Raw genomic sequence first — 16,550 nt, 5'->3', positions numbered from 1 at the left:
GATTAGTGTTATGTCAGCTACAAACTTGATGGCACAGTTAAAGCTGCATCTGGCAATGCAGTCATGGGTCAGCAGTGTGAACAGGAGCGGGCTGAGCACACAGCCCTGAGGCGCGCCAGTACTCAGCATCACAGTGCTCGATATTATGCTACCGACCTGGACAAACTTGGTGGTTTTTCTGTAACGAAGTCCAGAATCCAGCTACAAGGAAGGATGTTTCCTTGGCTGAAGTAGAGATTTTAAAAAATGACCCCTGATATTCAGATTTAATGCCCACAGGACAAAGGAATCTTAGAGTTGTACGTGATGTCATGTATGCACTCTGACAATAAATCTGAAATTAGCATTTATTTAATAATGTGACAGATTATAGATATGTTTTTTGGGAGATAAATTAGGGCAGGTATTTTAGTGTAGGTCACATACAAACACTTTAAAACAGATCTTATTTAAAATATTGGAGCTCTGCTCATGCTAGACAGGCAGGCGCCAAGAGCCTTTGGAAAAGCTTTGGGAATGCCAAAGAGACTTCACTAATGGATTGTTGTTTACAAAAAGGCAACAGATGAAAGAACTTGTGAGAGCTGCAGGCTGTCTGGAGTGGAACTTGCTGTTCTGAGAGGGTCATGTGATTGTGCAAGCAGAGAGAATAAAACAGGCTTTCTCTCTGAGAGAGAGAGAGATCAGTTCTACAGTTTTACAGTCAGCAGCAGCTGGGACTGGAACAGGACAAGCTGGCAAGCTTGTGGGAAACCCCATTTGGAAGATAGGTTGTAAGTGCTTAGTTCAGCCTGGTCAAAGCCCTTGTGGTTCATGCAAGAGGAAAGGACTGGCTGCCTAATGTTTCACTTTAAATAAGGGAAACAAAAAGGAACTCTGTGGTCACCTGAAAGAAAGGGGTTAACATCTGGAGAACCCTGATGGGGCAGGTTTCTTTGACAAGACATTGAAGTGGCTGGTTACAAGGAATCAGTTGTGGGTGCCCAACAAACAACAAATCTCTCTCTGAAAACTGACAAGAACCTTCCTGAGTGGTAACCATTTACCTTTCAAGTACCAAAGCCTGGTGAACTTAAAAAATGTTAAATTCTATGCACAGTATAAGAATTGCCTGCAACCAGTAAACTTGGAGGAATGAGAAGTGAGATTGGACTGTGAATCAAATAACTTTTCTGAACTTACACACACATTACTACACTTAGAATTAGAGAGGGGTTAAGTTAGGTTAGTTAAGTTAATAGTGATAAGATAAAGTTTGATCCTGTTTAAAGATAATTAAAATCAACTTTTGTTTAAATAACCTTTTGTCTTGGTGAATATCTATTGCTGCTGGGTTTTGGGGTCCTCTGGGCTCGTAACAAATGAGAACATTGGCTGAAAGTCTTTGGCATGAGGACTTTTGGGTTAACCTTGGTATTATTTGTAACAGAGGGATGTGTATGAAATCTCTATCTGTTCAAAAGCATGCATAAAATTCAACTTCAGTCACCGGAGAAAATTGGCAATAGAAGACTGCCTACCCTTGATACAACTTGAGCAAAATGATCAAAGGCCCCACTGTTGAATATCATCTACCTTAATACAGTCAAAAAATTGAGTTTCCTGAAAAAGAGTAATTTTATCTTTAAACATTATTGTCAGAGTAAAAGTTAAGTGCCTTGCTAGAGTGTGAAAATGATTTTTCATTTTGTTTGAGATTGAGCAAGTAAATGGCTTGCCGTCATGAACCCGATCCATTTTTCCTTGTTGCCTGAGTTTTGAAATTAATGGTGTCAGAGATGAAATATTAGCAGGAATTGGCCTCATGATGCATACCTAAAATATATTATTCTCAAAGGACTTGCTTGGAGTAAGTCGGAGAGCTGTGTCAGACTTTAGTTAGGCCATACTTGGAGTATCGTGGGCAGTTTTGGTTGACACAATACGGGCAGAACGTGGAGCCTTTGGAGAGGGTGCAGACGCTGTTCACTAGGATGTTCCCTGGATCTGGAGTGTATTAGCTCTGGATGGGCAAATTGGGATGGTTTTCTCTGGAAGGTTGGAAGCCACGGTACGACCTGTTTTGTGATCTATGACCTCACAGAATGTCGCTGTTGCTGTGTTAAGGTTTGAGTCCTTTGGTTGTACCTGATGCAGACATAGATTCAGATAACCTTCTATTTGAGCGAGTCAAACTCCCTCAGAATGGAATCAGACTACAGCCAATAGACGTAAAACGCAAAAGTCTGTAGACCCCGTGGTTGAAGTAAAAACACACAAAGCTGGAGAAACTCAGCAGGTCAAACAGTGTCCTTTATAGAGCAAAGAAAGATACATAACCGACATTTTGGGCTTGGGCTCTTCATCAAGTTATGGACAAACGTCAGCAGGCATCCAAACAAAAAAAGGTAAGGGGGAAGTCATTGGGGGTTTGGGGGGGTGGAACATGGTCCTAAAGGCAGGAGGTAATAGGTGGAGAAGGGAGGAAGGGCACAGCAACAAGAAGGGGAGGAGATATGGTGAATAGAGAGGGAAGGAGGTGGAGAGCTGAGGGGAGGAAGACAGGGGGAAAAGGAAGGGAAGGAGAAAGGAGAGCAGGTTTTCAGAAACCAGAGCAGTCAACGCTTTTGCCATCCGACTTAAGAGTGCCCAGACAGAGAATCGAACGTGGTTTCTCCAATTTATGGGTGGTCTTGGTGGGATAGTACATGAGGCCATGGACAGACATGTGAGTATGGGAGGGAGGCGTAGATTTGAAACGGTTGGCCCCTGTCACTGGTGCGGATGGAGCGAAACCAGCCAGTGGAAATGGTGATAAATGAATCAAGGTTATAGCCCTGATTGATTTTCACTCACTTGGGGAGGTACTAAACTCAGTTGCACTGTCTGTGCCGTTATCCTTGCTGAAAGATTTCAACAGTAAACATGATTAGCACGAGACTGAAATTATTTTTCACATTGGTGGTTTCACGCTAAAGTAATAATTTCCAAATTTATATAATATGCATAACTGAAAAGTTATTTTTACATCAGTACGAGTGTTACCTTGGAAAGGGGGTGCAACAGACTTCCAAATCACTTAAGCTTCATTTTGTGCTCCTGTTGGAACTTAGTGCTTGAACGTGCAATCATTTCTCAGCTCTGCATGTCGGGAATTCATCCGTTGTTTTGTTGATTAATTGGTGCAACAGGCAAAATGAATGTAATTTGTAAATCTGCATATCTCACACTGTCCATTCTGCAATGAACATCCCATTAATGTTGAGGGATTTCTCTCTCGACCAATCTGTGTAACGGGATGTGTTAAAGCTTATATATTTCAGTGAAAATTTTGACATATTTGCACGATAAGCAATATTTATCAACCAATTCTTAAATGGGGAATATATGATTTACTAGATATCTATGGTTTTATCATTCACATCTGAACTGTTCTGATTTGACATGCCTTCTTCATTTCTATAGGAGAAGCCTTCACACATGACACTCTTCATTATGTCCATGATGGCACCCTAACTTCTGAAGAAAGTATACAAATTTTAGATGGAATTACCATGGCAACAACACTCTTGGAAATTCAGGACTCAGGAGCAGATAGTGATGGACCTCGACTTGCACCTGGGTCTCCATTAACTATTTCAGTGCCAGAGCAAAGCTCTGAAACGATAACACGATCTCATCTGGCATATATTGTAAGTGAATTACTAATTTTCAGCCAGATAACTAGTCCTTTTTTTTTACTAACCTGTCTTGAACAGTAATAATAGATGGTTTAATTACTTGCATAAGGGCATCACGGTTAACACAATGCTGTTACACAGTGCCAGTGATCGGGACCAGGGTTCGAACCCCGTGCTATCTGTGAGGAGTTAGTACGTTCTCCCCGTGCCTGCGTGGGTTTTCCTTGGGCCTCCAGTTTTTTCCCGTCATTCACAAACGTACTGGCAGTGTAGATTAATGGGGGATAATGGAGCACCAAAATATTGCCCCGATTTTCTTTTGTAAGGTAACAGAATTTTTAGTGACTGTTGTGAAAGTTCCATTCAGGTATTCTTTTGAATTTTGGATATTAATACCCCTTCTTTGCAATGTTCTGTGTGCTTATTTGTCTCTCACACATCGTGATTCCAAATTATTTTACTTGCGTCTTTTATGCAACTGCTTTCACATTTTCATTGTTCTCGTATTTTTCAATTACTCCATTTCTACTCTTGCACCAAGCTACATATACAAAAAAAAGAACATAAAAAAGCTGAAATGTCCTTGAAAATAGCATGCCCTAAAGACCTCAATCTACAGTAAATTGTATTCTTCACCGAATTCAAGTTGAAGATTACAAAAAAAAGTAATCTTAAATCTAGTTTCTGTATGACTTTCTATTTAGAAACTTGAGCACCAACTTTCGTTTCATCTCCGTACATCACAGATGCAGACACTGGACCTGGCCAGGCAAACCTACACTCAGATTTCTTTTGTGTTCTTTAAAAATCATACTTCTCTGCCTATTGTCTTAATCTGGAATCAGCCCATCCTATTCACTGCATGGCAAAATCACTCATGGAAATCCAATTCCATCTTATTACGTTTGCATTGATGCTAGTTGAAAGGTGCCACCCAGCTTGAAGTTTGCTAAATGCAACAGGCAGCTCACTGCTGATATAATATTCATGGGTTTTCTGGAACTCTCGGCATTGAAAGGGCAACGGTGCCTTTAATTTCTTCTAAGACCAAGAAAGTTCCATGACTCCCACTGTCCCTCAGCAACTTCTCTATGGTGCACCATTGAGAACATACTTGCCTGCTGCATCATGGCGTGCGTGGGAGCTGCAGAGGATTGGAAGACGGCACAGAAAGTGGAGTATGCAGCTCAGAACATCACGCGAAGTTCCCGCCCCTGCTTTGGACTCCCATCTGTATCTCCCACCACCTTGGGAAGGCAGTCAGCGTACTGAAGGACTCAGCCCACCCTGGATGCGCTCTCTTCTCCCTCATCCCATTATGGAGAAGACAAGAAAGTGAAATCGTTGAGGCTGAAAGACAGTTTCTTCCTTTCTGCTATCAGGTTCTTGAATGAACCCCATAATAGTTCTCTCATGCGGAACTTTCTTTGTACTTAATGATGATTTTCCTTGTTACTGTATCCTCTGTAAATGTGCTCTTGTTCTTATACTTTACATGGCCAATGAATGTCAGAGCTGACTTGTTCGATTGCCTGTCCTAAGGAATAGAAAATGATGAAAAAAACAATAGAATCAATAAAGGAACCAAATGTAACCATTTACCTTTCCTCCTCTAGGATAATAATTCACCTGAGAACAAAATCCTGATTCAGTTGTCATCCTTACCCATGTATGGAGTTCTCAGCAATGGTCATAAGGAGCTGCCAGAATTTTCAACTTTTACAATGGAGGATATCAATAACCAAAGGATCAGGTAAAACCTTTTCAGGAATGTATAGGCAAGGTTAAAAGCAACATCCCAGTGCTCGTATTGTTGGTCTTTCATGTCGCCTTCATCTTAATATCATCACTCAGGTGCCTTGCTGTTCAGTGTAGGTGATCATCCATCACGATTTCTGACTCTACAAATTGTAGTTGTTGCCTCCTCTGTTCTTCTTCAGTGAAGGCTACATCTTTGAGACGAGGCTTTCGTTGATGTTGAGTTGGTGATTATACAAGGGGAAAATAGTGACATGGGTTCCCCGTTACCTTCTTCAGTTGCAGGGTCTGTACTGGACGGGTCACCCTGACCACTGATCAGCAGATTCATCTGCCTAGCATTTTTAGTTTTGCAACCATAATTCCAATTTATAGAATCTGCTTGTGAAAACTATCCAACGTCTGCAATCCAGGGCTTCACGTGACCCTGATTGGGAAGCTAAACAGGCACTACACTTTGCCCAAAGGTGACCTGTCGGCTATCGGACGGAAGGAGCGCCTTGCTGAGCAATTGCGCGGCACCAACACCTTTAATATAACAATGGCAAATATTGACCTGAAGCTGCTAATTAATTCATTATTTCTGTGATGGTTTTGTTGACTCAAAGACAGTTGTTAAATTATTTTTATGTTAATGATAAAATAGAGCACGAGGCCCTTCTGCCCATGAAACCTTTGCCGCCCCAAATTTTACCAATCCTTTTTGCTTTGAAGGGTACGGGTGGGGGGGGGGTGGGGGGAACTGGAACACCCAGAGAAAACTATTTTACTTACAGAGAGGCTAGATTTGCAGGCACTAACCATGCAGATCCTCCATTCATAACATATAAGGAATTTGTGTTGAGCTTGCAAGCAATTTGCATGAATATGAAACCAGGGTATTAAATGTGAACGGAACAAATTATGTGGATGTGAGGTGTGAATTGACTGAAAGGATGTGAAACTAAATGTGACATCGAGTAAGTTCATTTAAATAAAATCATAATTTTCAATATAAAATCTGACAAGGAATACAACTTCATGGGAGAAGGCTGGCAAATAAGAGAAATTAAGAGATTCTTTTAAAGTAAAAGACTTGATATGTTGTCAAAAAATGCATGAAGCTGGATGATTGGAAGGATGGTTGAATTCAGCAAAAGACAGTGTAGAAATTGACAGAAAACAAGATGTAAATGCAGCTGGTTTAGACATAAAAATGCAGAAATTTCTCTAAGTACAAAAGACAGAAATGAAGTCACAATCTGCCTCACAGACAGATGCAGAAGAAATTTTAATGATCAACAGGAATTTGGCAGCAATATTTCACTGAAGTTCATTCTTCTGCAAGGAAGCCACAGTATATATATATTTTTTGCACTGCCAATAAGTGGTAATTCTGCCACGCCCACAGGAAAAGGAATATCTGCGTTGCATGTGATGTTGTGCAAATACTCTGACAATAAATCTGCGATTTGAAAAATGCTAGAAATAGTGACAGATTGAATCTATTAAAAATTAATTAGCATTAAGTGAAGAAATAGTACTATAGAAATTACTCGGACTTAATGCTGACAAATCCGCTTTACCTCCAATGCTAGAAATTAGGAGTGTGAAGGAGAATGAGAATGCACTAGTTTTCATTTTCTGGGCACTACAAGTGCCTTGAATGAAAATAGTTTGTTGACATTTGATATTTGCATTGATTTCATGTACAAAAACCATAAAGCAAGGCCCAAGTGAGTTTTTAACTTCCACCAACAAGTGCTACAGTGACATAACTGTCTCATTCATTGTCAAGGTGAGATTCAACTTAAGCTTTAAGGAATAAGACATCCTTATTCCTCCTTGACAGCCTTAAACCTAATGGCATGAACATTTCTTTCAATCACACCCCTGCTGATTCTACTGTTTCATCTCTTCTTTACCTAACCCTGTATTTATTTTACACCCACCCCCCTCTCCATACTCTCTTACACTCTCTCTCTCAGACACACACATTCACATTTCTTCCACCTCCCCTTTCTTAATAATTTCTTTCTCTCCCTGTTTTTCCACGTCCCGCACCTTCTGAGCCCCCTCACCCCAATTTTCTTTTCCCCTTAAAGATGCAAATTTCACCTCTTAGTCCTGTTGGAGAGTCGAGACCTAAAGCGTTGACTGGCCACTTCTACCCATGGATGCTGACTGACCAGCTGAGTCCCCCTCCTTATTATTTGTCTGCATCAGCAACTTTTGTGCCTCTTCAAGTGAGTGAAAGGACAATTTAATGGGTGGCCTTGGAAGGTTAAACAGTGTTGTACTTTGAAGGCAGAATTGTACTTTGTTCCCAAAACTGCTTGCTTGGTGTTAATTCACAAATCTCTTAAAGAGGGATTCATTTACTTAAAATAAATGTTACTATCCACATTAAAATGATAATTTTGGGCTTGTTTTATGGTACATGAAATCAGTGTAAATACCAAATGTCAACATCCTTTGCACACCTGATGCAAGTAACTGAATTGAATAGAGAAGTGTCTTATTTTGAGTGTTTTTGGCATAAACTGCCTATTGTGATGCTCCAGTATTTAATGGGAATAACTTATGCAGTACAGATAGTCTCCTGTCACATATTTACCCAATTTGTCTCTGAAGCCACCAGTATTTTTTTTTCTTGCGCCAAAAGTAGATATTGTATTTTTCGGCGTGTAAGTCCAGTCGTGAAACCCATAAGAAATCTCTCAAAAAATGCGGGTCAACTTGTACGCCAGAGATACTTTTGAGACCTTAAATTCAATTCAAAATCCAATCCAGGTTGATTTGGCGTATGTCGACCCTTGAAAAACCAAAAAAAAACCCGACTGTGACAGATTTTCATTGGGATTTTTATTGAAAACAATAACACAATTAGCACTTTTCAAAATCGCTCTCATTGTCTGAAAACAGCAGCATTTAGAACCCTTCGAAACCACTCTCGTTGTTACCGTCTGGCAGCAAGTACATCCATACTCACACTGTTTAAACAGTCATCATACGGGTCCCAGTCTGTATGTGTTGAGGCGGTTTCAGCTTCGTCGCCAGTGTCCCACAATAAATCATCTTCCCTGCCATCAATTGCACAAGAGATACCACACTTTTTAAACAATTTTATCACAGTCTCTCCTTTAACTTGAGCACCAAGTTATACAGTGATGTAGCATGCATTGCCCCGCCATTTGTAAGTGACTTTTCTGCACTGGATATCCATGTATTCCATTCCTCGCGCACATGGCCTTTGAATCGCTTGTTCAAGCAGTCATTGAGAGGTTGCAATATAGACGTCAGGATAACCTCCATGTAAGTATTATTTAGAGCTAATCCACTTTTAGTCTTCTCAGTTAAGTGGCTACGAAACATATCCCAGACCAGCAAACTCTGTTCTTTGCACAAACTGCCTGGCCGCCTTTTGCACATGTTGTCTATCCATAATTTTATACCATTTTCATCCATCCATCCTTTTTCATGAAAATGTGTAGAAAAATACCTGCAGGAAATTTCATTTTCAGTTTAATTTTGCATTCAACTTACAGCCCGCTCCATATTTTAGTCACGTGCTGCATTGTGTTGATGGACCCTCCATGATAGCAATCACCCCCCAGCCAATGGCCAGAAGATCAATCTGCACAATCTATGGGGGTCGACGGATACGCCGGTCAACAGCCCATCTTAAGAATTGCGGGCTTTGGGGGTCAACTTATACACAGGCAACCAGAAAATGGTGTTCGACTTATAACACCGGATATATCAAAAAACCTTTAAAAAGAGGCTGAAAAAGGGACGTCGACTTATACACCAGTCAACTTATACACCAAAATATACAGTAGTGCCAATGTATCTTAATTTTTAACTGTCAATTTTTTTCATTGTTTGAAGCTCCATGTTTGAACAGTGCTGTGAGATTTGCTGGTGTGCAAACATACTTCAAGAAATTGATATTTTCAGTTGTTCAGGGTAAAACTTGTACAGCAGGATAAACTACTGTGACAGCACACAGCCTAATGGTCAACTGGCCCCGCTTGTATGGCCACGTAGCGGGGCAGCCATTAGGAGATGGCATCGTCAGGGGTTTCTTCTTAACTCCAGCATCCCTTCCAGCGCGCGATGGGCAGCGATTATGATGTCACAATGCACCAGGTGACTGAGCTCATGTTGTCCTTAAAGGGGCACACTGAATTTGAATAAAATAAGTTGTTAACGACCATTGGTGTGGTGGCAGTGATTTACTTCAGCTCCTCAGAGCGCCACATTGGTGACCCCGATGGGCCCAGATGACCTTCTGGACCCAACCAACGATGGACACGGCAGAGGTTAGCGTGGTAGCCCTCAAACTTCCCCCTTTCTGGCCACATCGCCCACGGATGTGGTTTAGCCAAGCGGAGGCACAATTCCACCTCCGCAACATCATGGCTGATACCACCAAGTTTTATCATGTCGTTGGTGCCCTCGATCAGGACACGGCGGCAAGGGCGGACAATATCATCCATCGGCCACCAGTGACCGAAAAGTACACAGCCCTCGAGAATCTGCTCCTGGAGAAGTTTAGCCTCTCACCCCAGCAGCATGCATCCAGTCTCTTACATCTAGATGGGTTGGGGGACCACAGCTCCTCAGCCCTCATGGACGAGATGCTGGCCCTGAGGATCATGAGCTGTGCTTCCTCCTCAGATAGATCTTTCTAGAACAGATGCCAGAGGACATTTGGCTCCATCTGTCTGAAGAGGATTTCTCCATCGCCTGCAAGACAGCAACCTGGACGGATGCCCTCTGGCGAGCTAAGCAGGAGAACGAGGCAGCACTCAGACAGGTCTCCAAGCCAATGGCCTGTCATCACCAAGATTCCCCCAAGTGCAAGCCCAAAGAAGCCCAGTCAGCGTGGTGCTTCTACCATCAGCGCTGGGGGGGCTAAAGTCCGCAAGTGCCGCCAGCCCTGCGATTACCATGGAAACGGCCAGGCCAACTGCCGTTAATGGCTATGACAGTTGGCCACGTGAACTGCCTGCTCTACATCCAAGACAGATCCACAGGCCGCTGGTTCCTAGTCGACTGGGGCTGAGCAGAGCATCCTTCCCCCCCACCCCACAACGCTGGAAACACAGACTCGAACCCCCGGTCCAAACCTGCGGGCTGCCAATGGTTCTACAATCAAAACCTTTGGCACTCGTAGGGCACAAATACAGCTCGGGGAAGAGAAGTTCACTTGGAGATTCGTCCTGGCCTCGGTGAGCACAGTGCTGTGGGGGACTGACTTTCTAAGGGCTCATGGCCTGCTGGAGGACATGAGGGGCAGGAGGCCGCTCAACGCCCGCACCTTCCACTCGGTGCACCTGGGCACGGCAGACGACACCTGGTCGAAGATCGCCACAGTCGCCGCCGCAAAGTTGAATTTGCCGGGATCCTCAGTGAGTTCCCTGCCATCCTGGAGCCTCGCTTCGACATCGCCTCCCCCCGACATGGAGTATTCCATCATGTCTCCACACAAGGCCCCCAATCCACACCAGGGCTAGATGGCTGCCGTCAGAGAAACTGAAGCAAGCCAAGCAGGATTTCTCCAGACTCCAGGAGTTGGACATCATTTGGCGATCGAACAGCACTTGGTCGGCGCTGCTACACATGGTCCCAAAGTCATTGGGAGGTTGAAGGTCTTGCGGAGACTACAGATGGCTGAATGATGCCACGTCTCCAAACAGGTACCCAGTCCCCCATATCAAAAACTTCGTAGCCAACCTCCACGGTGCACGGTTCTTTTCAAAGGTCGATCTGGTGTGCGGATACCACCACATCCCAGACTACCCTGATGATGTTGGAAAGACTGCCATTATAACCCCCTTCGGCCTGTTTGAGTTTATCACAAGCTGTTCGGTCTGAAGAATGCCACGCAGACATTTCAGCACCTCATGGACGCAGTGGGTAGGGATTTGGACTTTGTCTTTATCTACCTAGAGGACATCCTGGTAACTAGCCACACTCGCGAAGAGCACAAGGCCCATTTCCATACCCTGTTCTCCCGGCTGACAGAATTCGGCCTCACGGTCAACAATGCCAAATGCCAGCTCAGGATACAAACTTTGCAGTTCCTGGGGCACACCGTCACAGCGTCTGGGGCAGCTCCGGCAGCGGAGAATGTGGCAGCCGTCCAACGTTTCCTCAAGCCCTCCTCCCTCAAAGGGCTACAGGAATTTGTGGGGATGATGAACTTTTACCTTAATTCATCCCCAACGCCGCCCACATCATGCACTCTCTGTTTGCGCTGATAGCGACGAAGGAGAAGACCTTCGCCTGGTCAGGGGCGGCAGATGATGCTTTCACAGTGACAAAGCGGCCCCTCGCTGAGGCAACTTTGTTAGTGCACCTGTGCCCAGAAGCACACACGGCGCTATAGGTCAATGCTTCCGCCACAGCATTCGGAGGGGTGCTCGAGCAATGGCTGGATGGACAGTGGTGCCCACTATCCTTTTTCAGTTGCGGCCTCCCGAACTCAAATACAGTGCATTCGACCGGGAGTTCCTGGTGCTGTACCTGGCCATCCGCCATTTTTGATAGTTCCTTGAGGCCAGGACTTTTACCATCTTTACCGACCACAAGCCCCTCACTCAAGCACTATCGATGGCCAAGGACCCGTGGTCAACGAGGCAACAGCGCCACCTCTCCTAAGTCTCGGAATTCACAGGAGACATCCGGCACAGGGTAGGCAAGGACAACATATTCGCTGATGCGCTCTCCCTCCGGGCCATCAGCACACTAGCTCCCAGTTTTGACTATGTACAGCTCGCACAGGCCCAAGAGCGCGACGCCAAAACCCAGACTCTCCGCACCCCAGTATCAGGGCTCCAGCTTAAGGATAACCACCTTCCCGATTCCATCCAGCCGCTGCTCTGTGATACCTCCACCGGCTCACCGTGCCCAGTAGTTCCACAGGACTGGAAGGCTAGGGTCGTCAGTTCCATCCACGATCTCACACACCCCTTAGTAAAGACTACCATCTGCATAGTGGCTCAGCAATTCATCTGACACGGCCTCAAAAAGGAGGTCGCAGCACTAGCCCACAACTGTGTCTGATGCCCGACCTCCAAAGTCCACAGGCACACGCAGGCCCCTGTACAACATTTTGACCCGGCACCACGAAGGTTCCAACTTATCCACGTAGACGTTGTGGACCCCTTGCCAGTGTCCAAGGAGTTACGGTACCTATTTAACATAGTGGGCAGAGCTACCAGGTGGCTGTAAGCCATCCCGGTCCATGAATCATCGGCAGAGTTGAGCGCTAGAGCCCTGGTTGGCCAATGGATCGCTCAGTTCAGCGTGCCGGCGCATATTACGAGAGACAGGGGCGCTCAATTTACCTCAGCCCTACGGTCACAGCTGGAGAGGCTTTTAGGGGTAACACTGCACCACACTACGGCCTACCACCCACAGTCTAAAGGGTTGGTAGAGAGGTTCTATCGCCACTTAAAGTCCGACCCCAACTGGGTAGACGAGTTGCCCTGGGTCCTCCTCATAATCAGAATGGCACCCAAGGAGGACCTGAAAGCCTTGTCAGCTGAAATGATCTACGGCACACCACTCTCCCTGCCAGGGGAATTCTTCGGCCCGCAAGCAGCAGCCACGCACTGCGAAGATGAGCGGCTCGCCGACCTCTGTAAACGCATGGGCAACCTGACCCCACCTCCCCTGTCGCACCATGGCACCCGACCGTCTCATCGGCCCAAAGAACTCAATGTGGTGCAATTCGTCTTTGTCAGAAGGGGACCACAGAGAGCACAACTGCAACGGTCTTACGAGGGGCCGTACAAGGTTCTCTGGCGGTCGCCGGAACTTTTACTTTGGACGTGGGTGGTAGGGAGGAATTGTTTACTGTGGATTGCTTTGAAAGCCACCCACCTAGACTTATCTCAACTGGTCCAGGCGGCCGTGCCCAATCGGTGGGGCCGGCCGCCCAAGCAACAGGACATGTAGCTGGTTCTGGGGGGGGGGGGGGGTGGTTATGTGGCGGCGCACAGCCTAATGGTGAACCGGCCCCGCTTCTATTGCCACGTGGTGGGGCAGCCATGGGGAAATGGCATCATCAGAAGTTTCTCTCTGACTCCAGCATCCCTTCCAGCGCGCACCCTGGGCAGCGATTATGATGTCACAATGCACCAGGTGACTGAGCTGATGCTGCCCTTAAAGGGGCATTTGAATAAAAACTGTCATTAATGACCATTGGTGTGGTGGCAGTGATTTACTTCAGCTCCTCAGCGCCACACTACCATATTAACTCAGGGCCTCTGGAAGAACGATTTTTTCTCCAGTTGATAATCCAGTGAGGATTATTTAGAGCATTAATAGGATGTTAATTGGTTAGGAGAAGAGATAGGAGATTCTATAGATGAGAATGATATTCATTGCTGGTTTGTTGCCTCCCAGATACCAAAGTCAGAGGTCTCTCAGATTGAGTGCACATTTTCTTTAGGGATGGGGGGTGGTGGTGAGCAGCCAGATAGGAAAATGGATGAGGTCTTGATGAGTAAATATAGGGGGAAAAAAAGCTGAAAGGCAGGACCTTGGGTAATCTCTGGATTGCTGCCACACAACATTGAGGGTAAGAATTAGAAGACGTGGCAGATGAACGCATGGCAAAGGAGTTGTGCAGGGATAGGGGTTCAGGTTTGTGGATCATTGGGAGCTGGGGAAGATATTGCCTGCACAAACTGAGCAGGTTGCACCTGAACTCAAGCGCAACCAATGTCCTTGCAGGCAGGTTAGCTGGAGCTACTAGGGAGGGACGCCACTTAGTTGGCAGGGACATGTGAACCCAAGGGTTAGCTTTTTCAATGGTTTTCAAATCTTTTTTCTTTCCACTCACATCCCACTTTAAGTAATCCCTATGCCACAGGTGCTCTGTGATTAGTAAGGGAATAATTTAAGGTGGGATGTAAGTGGAAAGAAAAAGTTTGAAAAGCCCTGTTTTAATCGTACCGAATTGACCTGTTATGTGCACGGTTTCATAACTCCAAAGGAAATTATAATTTTTTTCTCAAGCAAAATATTTCAGTAACAATTGGGTCTAGAGCAGTGGTTTTCAACCTTCCCTTCCCACTCACATACCGCCTTAAGTAATCCCTTACTGATCACAGAGCACCGATGGCTTAGGGAATTACTTAAAGTGGGAAGTGAGTGGAAAGACAAAAGGTCAAGAACCATTGGGTTAGATGATGGAAAGGTAGATGCAAGGAGTCTGTGAGAAAGGACAGGAAATGGATAAAGCATAAATGCAGCCAGTTAGATGGGTTTAAATGTGTCCAGCTTAATACAAGACGGATGAAGAATAAGGATGATGAATTTCAAGCATGGATCAGTACGTTGAATTACAATATTGTGGCCATTTCAGAGTCTTGTCAGTCACAAGGGCAGGATTGGCTGCTTGGTGATCTGGGGTTTAGATGTATCAAAAGGGATATGGTGGTGGGGTGGGGGGGGGGTAGGTATTGCTAATCAGGGATAGTATCATACCTGACGAAAGGGAGGATGAAGTGGAGGGATCGTCTACCGAGTCGTTATGGGTGGAAATCTGGAAGGGGCGATCACTCTATTAGGAGTATTCTATAGGCACTGCAAATAGCCACTGAGAGGCAGATAGATGGGCAGATTTTGGAAAGGTGCAAAAATAGTAGAATTGTTATCATGGGTGACTTCAACTTCCCTATTATTGAATGGCATCTCCTGAGCATAAAAGGGTAGAATTTATTAGTTGTGTTTAAGATAGATTCCTGGCACAGTATATGGTTGAGGGAAGGGGACACACTGGATCTGGTACTGGGCATTGAACTGGTGAAGTGACAGTATTCTTGATGGGCGAGCATTTCAAAGACAGTGACCAAAACTCACTGCCATTTAGCATAGCCACGAAAAGGGATAGAACCAAATGATATGGGAAAGTATTTAATGGGGGAAGGGCTACTTTCGAGGAGTGTTAATTGGGAGCAGATTTCTCACAGCTGAAATATCAAGGTTGTTTCGGGAAATACTTGCATGAGTTCTGGATAGGTGTGTCCCACTGAGACAGGGAAAGGATGGGCCGGTAAAGGAACCATGGTTGATAAGAGAATTGGAACATTTAGTCAAGAGAAAAAGTGAAACCGACTTAAGATTTAGGAACTAAAAATCAGACAGGCTTTTGAATATTTTCAGGTAGCCAAGAAGATACGAAAGAAGGCGCTCAGGAGAGCTAGAAAGGGAGATAAAAATGCCTTGGCGAGTCAAAATAAGAAAAACCCAAGGCGTTTTAACATAAGTGAAGAGCAGGAGGATGACCAGAGTGAGGGCAGCACGGTTCAGGGACAAAGGAGGGAAGGAGATAGGGAAGGTCCTTTGTCAAGACTTTGTATCAATGTTCACCAGGAAGAGGGAGGGTCCTTGACGAATGTGAGGTCAGCATAGAACAAGCTAATGATCTGGAGCATGTCAAGGTTAAGAAAAATGTTCTGGCGGAGCTTCTGAAAAGCATCAAAACAGGGAAGACCATGGGGCTGGATACACCCCAGCTTGCTGCAGGATATGAGGTAATAGATCGCTGGGGAATTGACAATACCCAAGCAAACTCAGGAGAGGTACTAGAGGATTGCAGGATGGCCTCTGTTGTTCTATTTTTCAATAAATATAATAGAGAGGCATTAAAGACAGTCAGCAAAACTTTTGGTCAGGTCATGCATCGCAAGTGTAATTGAGTTTTTTGAGGAGGTGAGAAAAGAAATTGATGAAGGTAGAGCTATGGTTGTTGAGTATTTGGATTTTATTAAGGTGTTTGGCAAGATTCCTCTTGGTAGCCTCATCCATAAAGTAATGATCCATAGAGACTTAGTGTAGATTTGGAATTGTTTGGCCTAGAGAAGTTAGAGGGCAGTAATAAGTGGAATGTCAGTGACTAGTAATGCTCTGTATGGGATCTGCTCAGGGACCCCTGCATTTTGTGATTTTTTTTTCTCTATAAATGACTTGAATGAGGAAGTGGAGGGGTGGGTTGGTAAGTTTGCAGGTGACATGAGGTTCTGTATATAGTGTAGAAGGTTGTTGTCAGTTTCAGGATGCAGATTTGGGCAGGGAAGTGGCAGGTGGGGTTTAATCTGGAAAAGTGTGAAGTGATGCACTTTGGAAGGTTGA

General features: G+C 44.8%; 1 protein-coding gene across 1 annotated transcript in view; it reads left to right on the top strand.

Moving 5' to 3' along the window:
• Positions 1 to 16,550, top strand: part of fras1 (Fraser extracellular matrix complex subunit 1) — a 642,015-nt gene that overhangs the window by 467,976 nt on the left and 157,489 nt on the right. Inside the window, exons 36-37 of the mRNA XM_069926766.1 lie at positions 3,445 to 3,671; positions 5,276 to 5,412. Coding sequence (XP_069782867.1) covers positions 3,445 to 3,671; positions 5,276 to 5,412 — 364 coding nt within the window. The remainder of the gene's footprint in view (positions 1 to 3,444; positions 3,672 to 5,275; positions 5,413 to 16,550) is intronic.

Source organism: Narcine bancroftii, chromosome 3 (assembly GCF_036971445.1).
Source record: "Narcine bancroftii isolate sNarBan1 chromosome 3, sNarBan1.hap1, whole genome shotgun sequence".
Classification (NCBI taxonomy): domain Eukaryota; kingdom Metazoa; phylum Chordata; class Chondrichthyes; order Torpediniformes; family Narcinidae; genus Narcine; species Narcine bancroftii.
Note: the sequence above shows the minus strand (reverse complement) of the source record. Positions and strands in the feature narration are given on the sequence as shown.